This window comes from Cucurbita moschata, unplaced genomic scaffold, assembly GCF_002738365.1.
Source record: "Cucurbita moschata cultivar Rifu unplaced genomic scaffold, Cmos_1.0 Cmo_Scf00005, whole genome shotgun sequence".
Taxonomy (NCBI): Eukaryota; Viridiplantae; Streptophyta; class Magnoliopsida; order Cucurbitales; family Cucurbitaceae; genus Cucurbita; species Cucurbita moschata.
This window is the reverse complement of record NW_019268521.1, coordinates 1,794,899-1,814,117: the sequence shown is the minus strand read 5'-3', so window position 1 is coordinate 1,814,117 and position 19,219 is coordinate 1,794,899. Positions and strand designations below refer to the sequence as shown.

Here is a 19,219-nt window from a genome sequence, read left to right as displayed (position 1 = left end):
CGTATCAGTTACCCAGGAGTTACGATTTTATTTTAAATTTTCATTTTTAATGAAATTAGAGCATATCCCGATTGTGTTAGAAAAATTTCTTGGACTTAATTGGTGACCCGAGCAGCCTGAATAGAGTTCACAACCCAACCCAACTTAACCCTTCATTTTTTCATTGAATTGGGTTTGATTGTACCATAATTTTTTTAATTATTAAAAAAAATCAATTTATTTACATTACATGTTACATTAATTATTAAAATCGGGTAAAATTTAAATATTAAACATTTATCAGTCACAACGCATCATTAACATCGATTACAAACGTTAAATTTTCTTAATTTTTTTAAAAGTCCGGGATGAATTGGGTTGGTCGGGAAAAAATGTTAACCTATAAATCGAACCGAACCGAATTTTTGATTTTTAAAAATTTAACTCAACTCAAACCGAATAAAATTCTATCCAGTTCCAAATTTTACTGTTTGGGTTGTATAATTTAAGTTGGTCGAGTTATGAGATTATATAGATAACTGATATAAAATAATAAAAAAAATACAAAAAGTCTATGGCGTGGCTACATCTCTAACAAACGGCTCAGGTTGAGCCGAGCTGGCTAGAAGCAAGCCGACTTGACTAATTATTATTTTTTTTTTCCATTTTCGACGTGGGAACTAGCAATCAAAAAACAAGCACCGGCTTGTTTTAATTATAATTAATTTTGTATATTTATAATTATAATTATATTATATTTTTAAAAAATTATTAAATCACCACAAAAAATATAAAAATGCTATCTTCCCAAAGCTCTTCTGCAGAAACCTCTCTCTCTCTCTAGCTTTCATATTCGCTAATCCATTGATCTCCGGTGTTCTTCTTCCGATCAACAGCTGTAGATTTGCCGGCGGTGGCGTCCTGAAGTTCACCTGAGCTCCGATGAGTTGCTGGAAGAAATTTCCGGCGATGTGTTCTTCTTCTCGTACTTTTCTTCTTCTGTTTCCTCTGTTTCTTCACTCGTTCGTCGCGCTGGTATCTGCTCAGGGATCTAATAACACTTCTCCATGGCAGACTTTGAGTGGTGAGTTTAGTGTTCGTTTTACTTTGTAGAAAATTGAATGTAGTCAGAAGTTGGAAATGGCTTGTTGAAGTTGATTTCAGCTTGTTTTGTTTTTTTTGTAAATGACTTCGAATTTTAACTAGGGGATTTTGAGATTTTTTTCTTGTTTTCTAGTGCATTTCATTATGTTGTTGCCTGCTGTTTGATTTCTGAGTTTGAATTTTTCGGTTCTGCTTTTGCAGGAGATCCTCCATTTGTTGTGGCTCGTGGTGGGTTTTCAGGGTTGTTTCCTGATTCGAGTGGATTTGCTTATAGTTTTGCAGTTATGGTTAGTGTTCCTGATGTGATCTTATGGTGCGATGTGCAATTAACTAAAGATGGAGTTGGAATTTGTCTCCCCGATCTGAGTTTTAACAATGCTACTGACGCTAAGGGGATTTTGGGGGAAAACCGCAGCAGTGTGTATCTTGTTAATGGAGTAGCTACTAAGGGATTGTTTACGGTCGATTTCAATGCGGAAGAACTGGCAAATGTTTCTCGTAAGTTCATATTCTCAACACCACTTTTCTCATTGAGCTTCATTTCTTCTCTCTCTCTCTCTCTCTCTCCTTATATTCATCTCTATCAATTATCGTGCTCAAGCTGTTTGCTGAAAAGCTCAGGAAAATTTGTGCGAATCAAGTATGGTCATCTGTTGTTACGATCTTTTCTGTAAAATTTGGCTCTCCGTTTAAGCATTGCATGTCGCTGTTTGACATAATTAACAAAATCTAGTGGATTTCTACCTTCTAATTTCAGCATTTGAAATTTTATAACGAGGGTTCTGTTTTGTTCATATTTGATATTTCTACATGTAACGTTTTTCCAAATTTCTCTCGGGTGACCGAGGGAACTGCACTTTGAAACGGTTCCCCCCTTTTATTTCAAGTTCAACAATTGAAAATTTATTGCAACCTGAATTACCTCCTATTTTCATTTATTACAATGGATGAACATAGATTCTTTATGAAGAAAATCGTTCTCGGATGATGATTGCATGTAGAAAACTTCAACATTGTACTTAGCCATGCCTGTTAATTGATTTTTGTTTTCTCTTAATTCTTCATCAAGTTGACCCATTGTTTACTGCGATAATGGAATGTTATGGAAAATTGCCTGACATTTCGACTTAACTGGGCAGTTACTCAAGGTATCTTTTCTCGGACGAACAAGTTTGATGGCAATCGGTTTGTTATTCTCACTCCTGAAGATGTGGTTAACCAGTTCAAGCCACCAGGATTTTGGCTGAATGTTCAGGTAATTGTATTGAATTTACATGCTCAAGTTCCTTCTACTGAGGATTGTTGGCAGGGAGTCCCACTTCGGCTAATCAAGGGGTTGATCATGAGTTTATAAGTAAGGAAATACTTATAAACTTAGTCATGTCAATAGAATCCTCAAATGTTGAACAAAAAAGTTGGGACCCTCAAATGTCGAACAAAGGGTCTACTTTGTTCGAGGGCTCCAGAGAAAAGAGTCGAGCCTCAGTTAAGGGGAGACTGTTTGAGGGCTTCATAGGCCTCAGGGGAGGCTCTATGGTGTACTTTGTTCGAGGGGAGGATTGTTGGTAGGGAGTCCCACATCGACTAATTAAGGGGTTGATCATGAGTTTATAAGTAAGGAATGCATCTCTATTGGAATAAGGCCTCTTGGCAAGGCCATGAGAGCTTAAGCTCAAAGTGGACAGTATCATAGCATCGTGGAGAGTCGTGGTTCCTATAAGTAAGGAATGCATCTCTATTGGAATAAGGCCTCTTGGCAAGGCCATGAGAGCTTAAGCTCAAAGTGGACAGTATCATAGCATCGTGGAGAGTCGTGGTTCCTAACACCTTCATTTCTGCCGAAATTGGGAGGCTTTACTTTCTCTTGTCTCACTCATCCCCTTTATTCTTTTTGCAGCATGATGCATTCTTCACACAACGAAACTTGAGCATGAGGAACTTTGTACTTTCTGTATCCAGACGCATCATTGTTAACTACATATCATCACCAGAGGTGGGATTTCTTAGAAGCATAGCATCGAGATTTAATCCCCGCACAACGAAGTTGATCCTTCGGGTTTTACAACCAACTGATATTGAGATTACCACCAATCAGACATATCAATCTCTCTTACGCAATCTCACCTTTATCAAGACATTTGCTTCTGGAATTCTTGTTCCTAAGACTTATATAGTGCCCATTAAGGATGGTTACATACAATCTGAAACCTCTCTCGTTTCTGACGCTCATAAAGCAAATCTGGAAATTTTTGCATCAGAGTTCTATAGTGACCTTCCACTAAGCTTCAACTACAGTTATGATCCTGTTACTGAATACCTGTCTTACATTGACAACGGTAAATTTTCAGTTGATGGTGTGCTCACTGATTTCCCTATCAGTCCATCGTCAGCTATTGGTAAGTCATCATATTCCAGCTCATATATATTATGTAAATGAGGGATAATTTATAATCACATACAAAATTTTGAGAAAATTGAAAAAACCACCCCTGAATTATAGGAATTGGTGATCATTCAATCTGATCAATCACCACGAACTTGTGAATTCTTACTGTTAAGCCCTTTAATATTTCAAAATGCATAGATTTCACTATAATGATTATTTCAATCTAACGCTGAAATTATAGGATTGTTACAATTTAACCCAATCTTATTTTGACTGTGTAAAATTGAAAACTATACTATAAGCTACGAAAATTTTTGGTTTTCCAATTGAAGTAAAGAACTTTGGTTTGAATGTATACTCCGTGAGTCGATTTGGAACATGGTCAAATCTCAAAGATCTTTTGCTATTTTATTTTTATATTTTAACCATGAGGGTAGAATTTTTTCCCATTTATCTTCTTCTATCGTTTTGGGAGGAAATAAATGGTTGAAATTAGCTAGGAAGTTCATTTTGTACGTTGGAGTGTCCTTTGTTATCAATGGGAGTTCTTGGTAATGGTTTATATTAGTTCTAGTTAGCCAACTTTTGATTTTTAAACATCAGCTAATCAATTGAATTCCATAGAAGAGTTTTTTCTTCCATTCTTCACTTTATATGGATGTATATATAACCGTTTAATCACACTCGACAACCTAAAACAATATAAGTACTTCAGAATTGTAACTCAGTTGGTGTTTTTCTGCTTCATTTGATTAACATTGAAATTTTATCGAAATGACGATCTTTTCTCTGATGTTCCAGACTGTTTTGCTCATTTGGACAAGAATGCCAAAAGTCAAGGTAAGCCAGAGTTAAAATAGTAGTTTTCCCTGACAATCTCGGAATTAATTTCATGCTAGACTGGATGGAATGATTGTTTAACTGAAGATCTTCTAACATTAATTTTGATATATATTTTTTCTCCTTTTCCAGCCAAACCTTTGGTTATTTCAAAATTTGGAGCTAGTGGAGACTTTCCTGGTTGCACAAATTTGGCGTATTCCAAGGCTATTTCTGATGGCGTTGATGTGCTTGACTGTCCAGTTCAAATGTCAAAAGACGGAATACCATTTTGCATGAGCTCAATTAATCTCATCGAGAGCACAACAATATCTCAAACATCATTCACTACTCTTTCTAAAAAAGTTCCTGAAATTAGTCCTAACGATGGAATCTTTGCTTTTGACTTAACATGGGAAGAGATTCACGGCCTGACCCGTAAGTGGAGTTGGTTTTCAATTTTAGATACTTGTTCATAACTAAGCATATCCCTTGCAGCATGTCTTCATTTTCATTTCTCGGCTTAGATACTACAATGGAATAATTTTGACTAGACTAGACTAATATGGTCATGATCTTAATGAGTTGCTTTTTACCTAACATTTGAAATGAAATAGAATAAAATGTTTTGAGTGATAGGTTCGTGAATACTGGATTGCCAGAAACTTTCTTTAAGCTAAGTTTTGAACATTTCGAGGAATTGAATTTAAGATGTTAGGTAAAATATGTAGAAAAAGTTCACAATTCTTTAAGAAGAGATAGCAGAAATTGTAGTCACAGCTCTTGTGATAGTATAATCTGGCATGGAATTTCTCTGTATATGACTGTTGAGTGCAATTGAACAAATACAGGAAGAATAGAGTTTTTCGAGGGCTCGAGATATCTTTGAGTGGTGTTTGGTTCTTTGTCAAATTCTATGTGTTCTTTGTAGTTTGCCTCCCTCCTTTTATAGGCTCCGCTTTATATGCCGTTGTATTCTTCATTTCTTCTCCATAAAAGTTCGGTTATTCATTAAAAAAGAAAAAAAAAAAAAAAAACAAACAAACTGTTGAGTGCAATTATGATTTATAGATTGATAACTTGGTTATCAGAGAGAGTAGGCTATCCTTTCTCTGCAGTAGAACATATCCAGTCTCTACGATTCCATTAGTAGTCTCTACGATATCATCTCATCTGCATTGAGTATGGATCATCTGATAGCTTTTGTAGAAACAATAGTACAAGTGTTAGCTTGAAATGCTTTTGTTTTGCAAGAACTAAGATGAAATGCCAATATTCTTACCATTTATTCTCAACTGCAGCGTCAATATTGAGCCCTTCATCGAAGTTCACGTTGTTCCGAAACCCAAAGTTCCGAAACAAGGGGGAATTCTTAACGCTACCTGATTTCTTGGACTTGGCAAAGAATTCCAGCACTCTTTCTGGTGTCTTGATCCACATTGAGGTTAGAGTTATTTTTGTCATAATTAAATACAACATGTTTAAGATCCTTGATATATGAATGTGAAATCATTTGATATTAATAATAACCTGCTCTGCACGCTAAGTTGTGGGGAACATAAAATAGATTGTGCTGAGGGTGCAAACTGGAATGCATGGATGACTAGGTTGTGCCAAGGAATGAACACTATCCTGTGAGGTGCAATGTGGGGAACTAACCTTTTGGATAACTTCCTAGCCTAAGAAATATGTGATCTGCTCTTTGTTGTCTAAAAGTTCGATATTATCTACAAGTCCAATATGTGCTCTAACTTTTGTCATGTTTAAAATCACTCTAAAACAAACTTTGATATTCAAAATCCATTTTAATTGTAAAATCAAATATTAAATTGGTTTTGAATGATTAAAGACATGTTTGGTGTTCAAAATTACTTCCGAACATGCCTTACTACCATATTAGCATTGCTTTTAATAGCTGTGTAGAAACATTCTCAGATCTCTGCTTTATCAATCATCATTTACCGTCTTTAGAAGAAGACGCCTTTGATGTTTGACACTTGGGGTGATAATCCTGCTTCATGTCTTCTTGTTAGCACTCAGATATAGTGTTTATAGACAGCATTTCTTTGACTAAGATATGGGCTTTAGAAGCTTCAACAACGATCATGCTATCAAAACATGGAAGTTCTTGTGCTGTTTATTTCAATTGATGATATCTTGTGATTTGTTTCTCAGAATGCAGCCTACCTTGCTAAGGAGCAGGGTTTAGGTGTAATTGATGCGGTCATTGATTCCTTGAGCAAAGCTGGTTATGATAATCAGACAGCACAGAAAGTATTGATTCAATCTCCAAATAGCCCTGTTCTAATCAAATTTAAACAGGAAAAGAAAGAATACGAGCTTGTTTACAAAGTCGACGAGTCGATTAGTGATGTGCTCAATTCTACTGTTGTGGACATTAAGAGTTTTGCCAACTCTGTGACTGTCAGCAAGACCTCTGTCTTACCTGTAAATCAGCAATTTCTCATTGGACCTACAGATGTTGTGACGAAGCTGCAATCACTTAATATCTCTGTATATGTGGAAACCTTCAGCAATGAATTTGTCTCTCAAGCATGGGATTTCTTCTCAGATGCAACAGTAGAGATCAACTCATTTGTTATGGGATCCGGCATTGATGGAGTCATCACCGACTTTCCAAAGACATCTGCTAGATATAAAAGTAAGAATCTTCCTTCCAGTAGTCTAGATTAATATGTTTTCATCAATGGTGGTAATGATAATCCTATTGCTGCTCTCTGAAAAATTATACTTGTTGCCTAACTGGACTAATTTTAATCACTTCTAAAGTTAGTAGGATTTCTCTTCTAACACATTCATAGATGGACTGTTTTACAACCAAAAGTGTTCCGGTTGAGGATTGTTGGGAGGGAGTTCATGTTGACTGGCTAATTAAGGAGATGATCATGAGTTTTATTAGTAAGGAATACGTCTCCATTGATAATGAAGCCTTTTGGGGAAACCAAAAGCAAAACCATGAGAGCTTATGCTCAAAGTGGATAATATCATACCGTTATAGAGGTCAATGGTTTCTAACATGGTATCAGAGCCATGCTCTTAACTTAGCCACGTCGAACAAAGAAGTTGTGAGCCTTGAATGTGTAGTCAAAAGTGACTCAAGTGTCGAACAAAGGGTGTACTTGTTCAAGGGCTCCAAACTTAGAGTCAAGCCTGAATTTAGGGGAGGCTATTTGAGAGCTCCATAGGTCTCGGAGGAGGCTTTATGGTGTACTTTATTCGAGGGGAGGATTGTTAAGGATTGTTGGGAGGGAGTCCACGTTGCTTAATTCAGGAGATGATTATGGGGAAACCAAATACAAAGTTACGAAAGTTTAGGCTCAAAATGGATAATATCATACCATTGTGGAGAGTTGTAATTCCTAACCGGACATACATTCATATATATATATATATATATATCATTTTGGCATATAAAAGAGTATTTTTTTAGTACCGTCATTTTGATTCCTTTTTCCGAGCCAGGTCATTGATGTAGTTATCTCAAACTATATGCAGAGAACCGTTGTTTAACAACGAAAGAAGCACCAAATTACATGAGCCCTGTCCAGCCTGGTAGCTTGATGCAGCTTATTACTGCAGACTACCTGCCTCCAAAGGAACGTCCAAGCCCGATTCTAGACGACAATGACGTAGCCGAGCCACCATTGCCTCCGGTTTCGAAGAAAGCCCCAGGACCTGCTGTGGATGATGGCTCTACAGCAACACCTCCAACATCTAAACCCAATGGACAACCCAAGCTTGGAGCTGGAACAGGCTTCTTGCTCTTGAACCTTGCCATACTCTGCCTTTCTCTTCTTCCATTCTGAGAAAGACAGCAGCGCATGCTCGGGTTCGTTTCGACTGTAAATTTCGTACCGTTGTTGCCGTTCTAGAATCGAACTTTGGTAGTCCAAATTCTTTTCATGATTTGGTGTTTAATTCTTTGAACTTTGCTGTCTGTAGGTATCTTTATTTCTTTTTCCCACGTTAAAAACATCAATTCTTGAGAGGAGGGTGCGTTCATGATGATGGATTGAGTATCTCTATCTATCTATCTTTGTAACCAAATCTTCCACTATTTTGCTCTTCTTGACTGTGTTTTCACTTGTAAGTTATTTTTATGATTATTTTCTTTGTTGTGTTCATCCAAATTGCTTTAACCTCTCCACTTCAGCTCTCTAGATCAAATTATTAGCATTTAGAATTTCAAAACCCAATAGAAATTTAATTTGGATTCTAAGACTATAATTTTAATCAATTTTGGTAAAAGTAACACAACCCGACAACCCGACACGTAAAATTTAGCTTCACTTGGTAATAATTCTATTTTTTTAGAAAAAGAAATGCTCGTTTCCTTGCAAATTCAATGTATCTTTCTTTCCGTATTTGTAATGGCCCAAGTTCACCGATAGCAAATATTGTCATTTTTTACTTTACGCGTATGCTAGGAAAGGTTTCCATATGCTAGGGAAAGGTTTCCACACCCTTATAAAGGTTGTTTTGTTTTCCTCTCAACCAATGTGAGATTCTCACAGTCCACCCTCTTTGGGGTCTAGTGTCCTCGCCGGCACTCGTTTGTTTCTCCTATTGATGTGGGACCCCCACCAAATCCACACCCCTTCGGGCCCAGCGTCCTTACTTGCATGCCGCCTCGTGTCTATCTCCCTTTGGGGAACAGCCTCATCGCTGACACATTGTCCGGTGCCTGGCTCTAATACCATTTGTAACGGCCCAAATCTACCACTAGCCGATATTTTCTTCTTTGGGCTTTCTCTTTTATACTTTCCCCCAAGGTTTTTACAACGTGTTTGCTAGGTAAAGGTTTCCACACCCTTATAAAGAATGTTTCGTTCTCCTCCCCAACCAATGTAAGATTCTCACCGTATCTCTTGAATTTCATACCAAAATCTTTTTTTCTTTAGATGGGGTCTTATAATAAACTTAGTTCTATAAAACAGAAAACTAAAAATAAATAGTTATCAAATAAATCTAAATCGAATCGATATAAGGTGTTCAGAGAAACTGATATCACTGGTCGGTGCAAACAAAGTCTTACAGTGATTAAGGAAACGAGAGATTCATAGTATATAAATAAGAATGAATATCTTCCCTGATACGAGACCTTTTAGTATTGAAAAAGTACCGTCCCGAAAATTCCCGTCTTTCGAGGATAAAAATTTTCATTCCATTTTGAATTTGATTAAAGGGAACTTTCCTATGAATTGCAAAGGAGAAAAAAGTGGAATGATGGGACCCAACCAAGTAGGGCATAAGGTGTGAAAATGAAATTCATCATAAATTAATTTTGTGGTCAAAATATAGTTATGACTTATGATTCCAAACTTTAATTCATAATTTTAATTAATTTGGTTCTTCAACTTTATCTTTTATTTTTAACTATTTTTTTAAAAAAATTATTATAAACGTTAAAATTGGAACGTTTTTAAAGTTTAAGATAAAGATTTCAGCACAATTTGAGCATAGCTTAACTAAAAAGTCAAATGTTCGAATCTTCATTTTTTTTATAATTTTTTTTAAATCAAGTTTTATTGTTAAAAGAATTAAGGGTTTAAAATGTCGAATAACATTTCTTCGAATTCAACGTGTAGAATGTTTTTCCAAAATCTCGAGAAATATTGATAGTTGTTTTTCATGATTTCTTTTTCATCGTGAAAAGTCTATAATTAAAGTCTTGTTTACTAATTCAAACAAGTTTCATGGGTTTTTAAGATCGATGAATTGATATTGATAGTTCGATCCCGATAGGCTTTAGTCAATATTTCTCCAAGATTTTCATCAACCTTGACATTTCAAGCTTTGTCGAAAATGAGAGAGAAGGTTGAGAGAGATTTCTCCGCATTAGCTACGGGAGCGGATACGAGAATTGTGTCCTCGTTCCTACTCTCGCTCAAATTTCTACCTCTCCGCATTAGCTAAACGGGAGCAGATACGAGAATTGTGTCCTCGTTTCTACTCTCGCTCAAATTTCTCTTTCCCAACCTTGTCAAATATATATTAGTAAAATTTGACTTTCTAAAAAAATTTTATTGATAGACAAAATTTGAAAAATGAAAATACTCTATTTTTTTATAAAATAAAATTAAAAAAAAAATCTTCATGAGGAACCTGATTATTACAAATTTTTAGCTCGGATTGTAGTATAAATAAATGAAAATTTTCGGAACAATAAAAATTGAAATAGAATGTGAGATCCCACTTTAGTTAGAGAGAAGAACTAAACATTGCTTATAAGAGCGTGAAGACCTCTCGGTAGCAAGAACATTTTAAAATTGTGAGGCTGACAACGACAGACAATATCTGCTTATGAGAGAGTGAAAACCTCCCTTAGTAGACAAGTTTTAAAACTGTGAGGTTGACGACGATACATAACGGGCCAAAGCAGATAATATTTGCTTATAAGAGACTGAAAATCTCTCATTAGCAGACACGTTTGTGAGATTGACGATGATACATAACAGGCCAAAAGCAGCCAATATCTGATTATAAGAGAGTGAAAACCTCTCATTAGCATACACGTTTTAAAACTATGAGGTTAACGACGATACGTAACGGGCCAAAGCAAACAATATATGCTTATAAGAGAGTGAAAACCTCTCCTTAGCAGACACGTTTTAAAATTGTGAGGCTAACGACGATACATAACAAGCCAAAAGCAGACAATATCTACTTATAAGAGAGTGAAAACCTCTCACTAGCAAACACGTCTTAAAGCTATGAGGTTGACGACGATACATAACGGGCCAAAGCAGACAATATCTACTTATAAGAGAGTGAAAATCTCCCTTAACAGACACGTTTTAAAACTACGAGGTTGACGACGATACATAACGGATCAAAACAGACAATATCTGCCAGTGGTGGACTTCAACCCTCACATAAAAAGTGGGGACGGGAACAAAGAAGACTTCTCTATCCGGCCCCAAACAAGGTTAAATCCAATAAAATAAAAATTGAAACTTTAAAGCACCAAAAGCCAATATTTTAACCAAAACAACGCTACACCTCATCACAACGCCAACATGACGTTTTGACAAACAGTGAGCAAAGGGGAAAGAGAGTCCCATAAGCCAAAGAAAACCCCAAAAATGTCAAATTCAGCCCTTTCAGACCATATTTTAACCCAACTCAGTCTTCTTTGGCAACCCACTTCTTCTCTTTCCATTTCATACCATTTCTCCTCGTTCCTTATAAATTCACTTCTTCTTCTTCTAATCTTGTATGCCAAGTTTCTAAGTTGAGCCACAATGCCTGAGAAATCGAGCCACAATGTTGTTTCAGAGCCTCGTTTGGTGGCTAGAAAGTTCCTGGCTAGGCCTCAGCATGAAGGGATGGGTGCCATTGTTCGAAGGAGCATTGGAAGGTAATGAAATGTTGAATTTTTTTTGATGGGGTTTGAGATTTTTGTGGTTTGAATCATGGGTTTCTCTCTGTTTCTTGTTTGATCTTATGAATGTACCATTTTGAATGAGTTGGTGGTGTTTGGAGAGGGAATTTTGATGGGTGTCTCTCTGTTTTTAGTTCTGTTTAATGGCTTGAATGTAGCATTTGAGTTGGTGAATTGAGAGGATGTTCTTGGGTTATTGTTTGGTCTAAGATTTCAATGGTGTTTTTGACAGGTTTGAGCTGAAATACTTTGACCCTTTTCTGGTTTTGGATGAGTTTTCAGGTGGGTTTCTCTATGTTTTTGTTCTTAATTTTTGGTGTTGAAATTGAATGGGTAGATCCCATGTTGATCGGAGAGGGGAACGAAGCATTCTTTATAGGAGTGTGGAAACTTCTCCCTAGTAGATACGTTTTAGAATAAGTTGACGATGATATGTAATGGGCGAAAGCGGACAATATTTGCTAGCGGTGGGCTTGGGCTTGGGCGGTTACAAATGGTATTAGAGATAGACACTGGGTGGTGTGCTAGTGAGGACGTGGGCCTCCAAGAAAGGTGGATTGTGAGATCCCACATTGGTTGGAGAGGGGAACGAAACATTGTTTATAAGGGTGTGGAAATCTCTCCCCTTGTTGATGCGTTTTTTAAATCGTGAGGCTAACGGCAATATGTAACGGGCCAAAGCGGATAATATCAGCTAGCGGTGAGTTTGGGCTGTTACAAATAGTATCAGAGCCATACACCACGTTGGCCCCAAGGGAGTGGATTGTGAGATCCCACGTTGGTTGGAGAGGGAAACAAAACATTTATTACAAGGGTGTGGAAACCTCTCCCTAGTAGACGCGTTTTAAAACCGTGAGGCTGACGACGTTACATAACGGGCCAAAACAGACAATATCTGGTAGCGGTGAGTTTGGGCTGTTACAAATAGTATCAGGGCCAGACAACACGTTGGGCCCCAAGGGGGTGGATTGTAAGATCCCACATTGGTTGGAGAGGGGAATGAACATTTCTTATAAGGGTGTGGAAACCTCTCCTTAGTAGACGCGTTTTAAAATCGTGAGGCTAATGGCGATATGTAACGGGTCAAAGCGGACAGTATTTGCTAGCTGTGGGCTTGGGCTGTTACAAATGGTATCAGAGCCAGACACCGGGGAGTGTGCCAACAAGAATGTTGACCCCCAAGGGGTGGATTGTGAGATCCCACGTTAGTATAAGGGTGTAGAAACCTCTTCCTAGTAGATGCGTTTTAAAACCGTGAGGCTAACGGCGATACGTAACAGGCCATAGTGAACAATATCTACTGACGGTGGGCTTGAGTTGTTACGACATATGTGATGCTTATGATATTTGCTTCTTGAACTTTGCAGTTACTGCCCCAGCTGGGTTCCCAGATCATCCACATAGAGGTTTGGAATTTGGATATTTGATTGCTGGTGTTCTTATTGATCTTGATTATGATTAAGATTAATACATTTTGTTAACTTTGTTATCATTCTTTGAGTTGGAACAGGATTTGAGACAGTGACCTACATGTTACAGGTATGACCAATTCATGATCTCACCACAAAACTCAGTTTCTTGGGTCTGTTTTGATGACTTTATGTGTGAGATCTCACGTAGATTGGAGAGGGGAACGAGTGTCAGCGAGGACGCTAGCTTCGACATTGTTTATAAGAGCGTGGAAACCTCTCCCTAGTAGACGCATTTTAAAAATCTTGAGAGAAAGCCTAAAGAGGACAATACCTGCTAGCGGTGGGTTTGGGCCATTACAAGTGGTATTAGAGTCAGACACCGGGCAATGTGCTAGCGAGGAGACTGAAACCCGAAGGGGTGGGGGGGTGGACAGCGAGGACGCTGAGCCTCGGAGGGGGTGGATTGTAGGTCCCACATCGATTGGAGAGGGGAACGAGTGCCAACGAGGCCACTGGGTCCCGAAGGGCGGTGGATTGTGAGATCCCACATCAGTTGGGGAGGGGAACAAAACATTCTTTATAAGAATGTAGAAACCTCTCCTCATTTTAAAACCTTAAGGGAAGCCCGGAAGGGAAGACCCAAAAAGGACAATATCTACTAACGGTGGGCTTGGGCTGTTACAACTACTCTTTTTGAAATTAGCATCCATCGAATCAAGATAAGTACATATTTCGAAATTAAGAGCATCTCGAGTCTCCAACCAACGTGATTTCTAAAACGTGTATGCTAGGGAGAAGTTTCCACACCCTTATAAGGAATGTTTCGTTCTTCTCTCCAACCAACGTGAGATCTCACAGTCTACCCCCTTGGGCGCCAGCGTCGACGTTGGCACACCGCCTGGTGTTCTGATATCATTTGTAACAGCTCAAGCCCACTGTTGGCAAATATTGTCCTCTTTAGACTTTCTCTTTCGAGCTTCCCCTCAAGATTTTTAAAAGGAGTCTGCTAGGGAGAGGTTTCTACACCCTTATAAGAAATGCTTCGTTTTCCTCTCCAACCAACGTGGGACCTCACAACTTCTGATTAGAAAACAGTAATACTAATGTTAAGGTCGCGAAGAACACGTTTGATTTGACGCTATACAATTCATATATTCACTAATACGTTAAAAAGAAAAGACACAAATTGGGTCGTTCTAAGTTATTTTAGTTGTGGGGTCTTGAAAGTAGACACAACCCATTGATTGTTACCTGTTTGGGTCCACAGGGAAGTGTGACACATGAAGATTTTGAAGGCCACAAGGGAACAATAGGAGCAGGTGACTTGCAGTGGATGACTGCAGGTAGAGGTATTGTACATTCAGAAATGCCTGCAGCCCAAGGTACCCAAAGGGGCCTCCAGCTATGGATCAACCTCTCTTCCAAGAACAAAATGTAAGAACCACCTTTTTTTTTTTTTTTTTTTTTTTTTTTTTTATGCACTTTTTTTTGAACTTAATGGCCCAAGCCCACCGCTAGCAGATATTGTTCTCTTTGAGCTTTCTCTTTCGGGTTTCCCTTCAAAGTTTTTAAAACACGTCTGATAGGGAGAGATTTCCACATCCTTATAAAGAATGCGTTGTTCCCCTTTCCAACCGATGTAGAATCTCATAATCCACCCCCCTTCGAGGCCGGCCCAGCGTCCTCGCTCGCACACCGATTGGTATCCACCCCCTTTCAGAGTTCAGCCTTCTCGCTGACACATCACCCGGTGTCTGACATTGATACCATTTGTAACGGCCCAAACCCACTACTAGCAAATATTGTCCTCTTTGAGCTTTCTTTTTCAGGTTTTCCCTCAATGTTTTTAAAACGCGTCTGCAAGGAAGAGGTTTCCACACCCTTATAAAGAATGTTTCGTTCCCCTCTCCAACCGATGTGGGATCTCACGAACCACCCCTCCTTCAGGGCCAACGTCCTTGCTGGCACACTGCTTGGTATCCACCCCCCTTCGGGATTCAGCCTCCTCGCTGGCACATTGCCCGGTGTTTGGCATCGATATCATTTGTAACAGCTCAAGCCCACCACTAGTAGATATTGTCCTCTTTGGGATTTCCCTCTTGGATTTCCCCTCAAGGTTTTTAAAACGCGTCTATTACTAAAAGGTTTCCACACTCTTATAAAAAATGGTTCGTTTCCCTTTCCAACCATGTGAGATCTCACAATCCACCCCATTCGGGGCCCAGCGTCTTCGCTGGCACACCACCCGGTGTTTGGCACTGATACCATTTGTAACGGCCTAAACCCACCGCTAGCAGATATTGTCCTCTTAGGACTTTTTCTTTCGGGCTTCCCCTCAAAGTTTTTAAAACTCGTTTGCTAGGAAGAGTTTTCTACACTTTTATAAAGAATGCTTCGTCCCCCTCCAACCGATGTGGGATTTCACACCCACTGTTTGTATACTCATAGCCCACGCTCCCTTTTCTCGAGTAATACCTCATTCACGCTAAAACCAGCTCGACGAGCACTTGGATGAAGACTTAATTTGGAGAACTTAAGAAGGGTATTTCCAAACATTCCAAGTCCTTACAGCCAAATGATTAACTAATGCTTTGTCCACAAACAACCATTATGATTTTTCATGATAAAGGTGCTTTTGAGTGAAGCACACTTTGTATGTGGAAGATCAACTTCAACAACCTTTCTTTTGCTTCTGAATCAATCTTGTCAAGTATTTGTTGTGTTGTGCTGTCTTATCACTTATCACCTTTACGTTTCTTCCTCTCACCTTCATTTTTCCTTCACTAAATCTTTAGAACTACTTGTAATCCCAATGAGTTAGAGCTTTGTGGACTCATAAATTAGCTCACTTCTCGGATCGATACGTCAGAGGGTAGACATTGATGGAACGGACTTTTGCCTACACGAATTGTCGACTCCCTTCGTTGATATAGTTAGGACTCGAGATGCTCTTAACTTCGAAAGATATACTTATCTTGATTCGATGGATGCTATCGAGAATAGATCGTGTAAATTTCAAAAAGAGTAGCTGTAACTGCCTAAACCCACTCCTAGTAGATATTGTCCTCTTTGGGCTTTCCCTTCTGGGCTTCCCCTTAAGGTTTTAAAACGCATCTGCTAAGGAGAGGTTTCCACACCCTTATAAAGAATGTTTCGTTCTCCTCTCCAACCGATGTGGGATCTCACAATCCACCTCCCCTTTGGGGCCCAACGTCCTCGCTAGCACACTGCCTAGAGTCCACCCCCCTTCGAGGTTTAGCCTCCTCACTAGCCCATCCCCCGATGTCTGGCTCTGATACCATTTGTAGCGGCCCAAGTTCACCGCTAGCAGATATTGTCCTCTTTGGGCTTTTCCTTCGATTTTCCCCTTAAGGTTTTAAAACGCGTTTGCTAGGGAGAGGTTTCCAGACCCTTGTAAAAAATGTTTCGTTCCCCCTTCAATTGATGGGAGATCTCACAATCCACCCCCCTTTGGGATCCAGCGTCCTCGCTGACACATTGCCTGATGTCCACCCCCCTTCAAGGGTCAGCCTCCTCGTTGGCACATCGTTCAGTGTCTAGCTCTGATACCCATTTGTAATGGCCCAAGTCCGCCATTAGGAGATATTGTCCTCTTTGGGCTTTTTCTTTCGTTTTCCCGTTAAGGTTTTGAAACGCGTCTACTAGGGAAAGGTTTCCACACCCTTATAAAAAATGCTTTGTTCCCCTCTCCAACTGATGTGGGATCTCACAATCCACCCCCCTTTAGGGCCCAGCGTCTCGCTGTCACACCGCCTGGTGTCCACCCCCTTCATGGTTCAGCTTCCTCGTTGGCACATCACCCGGTATCTGGCTCTGATACCATTTGTTACGATCCAAGCCCACTACTAGCAGATATTGTCCTCTTTAGGCTTCCCTCAAGGTTTTAGAACACGTCTATTAGGGAAAGTTTTCCACACCCTTATAAAGAATGCTTCGCCTCCTACAACCGATATAGGATCTCATAATAGTTACAATAGGAAACGACACGTCTATTAGGGAAAGGTTTCCACACCCTTATAAAGAATGCTTCGCCCCCTACAACTGATATAGGATCTCATAATAGTTACAATAGGAAACGACGTAAAATCTCATCGTCCAGTTGAAATTTTCGTTTCGTTTCATACGTATCTTATAAGAAAGCTAGACATAGATTCCCACAAGCTTTTGTAACACTTCCTTTTATGAATCTCAGGATTGAACCAAACTACCAAGAAGTTTCAAGCAAGGAAATCCCAGAAGCTACCAAAGATGGAGTGCAAGTGAAAGTAATAGCCGGTGAAGCATTGGGAGCAAAGTCACCAATCTACACAAGAACACCAACCATGTATTTAGACATCACTCTCAAGCCAAAAGCTCATCTCCAGCAGCCGATCCCATCGTCCTGGAACGCGTTTGTTTACGTTCTTGAGGGTGAAGGTATCTTCGGTAGTTCGAAGGCGACGTCGACGACAGCACATAACCTTCTTCTGCTCGGGTTCGGGGACGGTTTAGAGGTATGGAATAAGTCAGGCAAGGCTCTGAGGTTCATTTTGGTAGGAGGTGAACCATTGAGTGAGGCTGTTGTGCAATTTGGGCCATTTGTGATGAACACTCAAGAGGAAATTGACCAAACAATTGATGATTTTGATAATTATACCAATGGGTTTGAGAAAGCAAGGCATTGGAGATCAGAAGCTGCAATTTCTCTTGGGTTCTAACCTTTTTTTTTTTTTTTTTTGTTCATAACAAAAAAAAACCATTGTTCGTTGGTTCAATCCGTTTCCCCGTTAATGAAAATAGTTATAATCTTCATTTGAACCTCGCCCTTTATGAGATCCCACATCAGTTGAGAGTGGAACGAAACATTCCTTACAGGGGTGTGGAAACCTCTCTCTAGTAGACATGTTTTAAAACTGTGAGACTGACAACGATACATAACAAACCAAAACATACAATATATGCTAGCAGTGAGCTTGGGTTGTTACAAATGGTATCAGAGCCAATCATCGGACGGTGCGAGACACTGGTCGAAATAAGGCTAGATCCTTTCTCTAACAGAAAAAATGGTATCAGAGCCAATCGTCTAGCAGTGGGCTTGGGTTGTTACAAATGGTATCAGAGCCAATCACCGGACGGTGCGAGACACTAGTCGAAATAAGGCTAGATCCTTTCTTTAACAGAGAAAATGGTATCAGAACCAATCACCTAGCAGTGGGCTTGTGTTGTTACAAATGGTATCAGAGCCAATCACCGGACGGTGAGAACCAATCACCTAGCAGTGGGCTTGTGTTGTTACAAATGGTATCAGAGCCAATCACCGGACGGTGCGAGACACTAGTCGAAATAAGGCTAGATCCTTTCTTTAACAGAGAAAATGCCAATCACCGGACGGTGCGAGACACTAGTCGAAATAAGGCTAGATCCTTTCTTTAACAGAGAAAATGGTATTAGAACCAATCACCTAGCAGTGGGCTTGTGTTGTTACAAATGGTATCAGAGCCAATTACCGGACGGTGCGAGACACTAGTCGAAATAAGGCTAGATCCTTTCTTTAACAGAGAAAATGGTATTAGAACCAATCACCTAGCAGTGGGCTTGTGTTGTTACAAATGGTATCAGAGCCAATCACCGGACGGTGCGAGACACTAGTCGAAATAAGGCTAGATCCTTTCTTTAACAGAGAAAATGGTATTAGAACCAATCACCTAGCAGTGGGCTTGTGTTGTTACAAATGGTATCAGAGCCAATCACCGGACGGTGCGAGACACTAGTCGAAATAAGGCTAGATCCTTTCTTTAACAGAGAAAATGGTATTAGAACCAATCACCTAGCAGTGGGCTTGTGTTGTTACAAATGGTATCAGAGCCAATCACCGGACGGTGCGAGACACTAGTCGAAATAAGGCTAGATCCTTTCTTTAACAGAGAAAATGGTATTAGAACCAATCACCTAGCAGTGGGCTTGTGTTGTTACAAATGGTATCAGAGCCAATCACCGGACGGTGCGAGACACTAGTCGAAATAAGGCTAGATCCTTTCTTTAACAGAGAAAATGGTATTAGAACCAATCACCTAGCAGTGGGCTTGTGTTGTTACAAATGGTATCAGAGCCAAT

General features: G+C 39.4%; 2 protein-coding genes across 2 annotated transcripts; both read left to right on the top strand.

Moving 5' to 3' along the window:
- The first annotated feature begins 786 nt into the window (after positions 1–786).
- On the top strand, positions 787–8,433 carry LOC111442983 (glycerophosphodiester phosphodiesterase GDPDL3). Its single transcript, XM_023080565.1, has 9 exons — positions 787–1,063; positions 1,285–1,581; positions 2,223–2,338; positions 2,981–3,479; positions 4,271–4,309; positions 4,442–4,726; positions 5,590–5,732; positions 6,464–6,950; positions 7,805–8,433. Exons 1-9 carry the CDS (start codon positions 922–924, stop codon positions 8,113–8,115), a joined length of 2,319 nt encoding a protein of 772 aa, XP_022936333.1. The 5' UTR covers positions 787–921; the 3' UTR covers positions 8,116–8,433.
- Positions 8,434–11,436: 3,003 nt separating this feature from the next.
- Positions 11,437–17,927, top strand: LOC111442984 (pirin-like protein). The gene is made up of 6 exons (XM_023080566.1): positions 11,437–11,669; positions 11,926–11,975; positions 13,061–13,099; positions 13,204–13,232; positions 14,373–14,539; positions 17,319–17,927. Exons 1-6 carry the CDS (start codon positions 11,554–11,556, stop codon positions 17,821–17,823), a joined length of 906 nt encoding a protein of 301 aa, XP_022936334.1. The 5' UTR covers positions 11,437–11,553; the 3' UTR covers positions 17,824–17,927.
- The last annotated feature ends 1,292 nt before the right edge of the window (positions 17,928–19,219 follow it).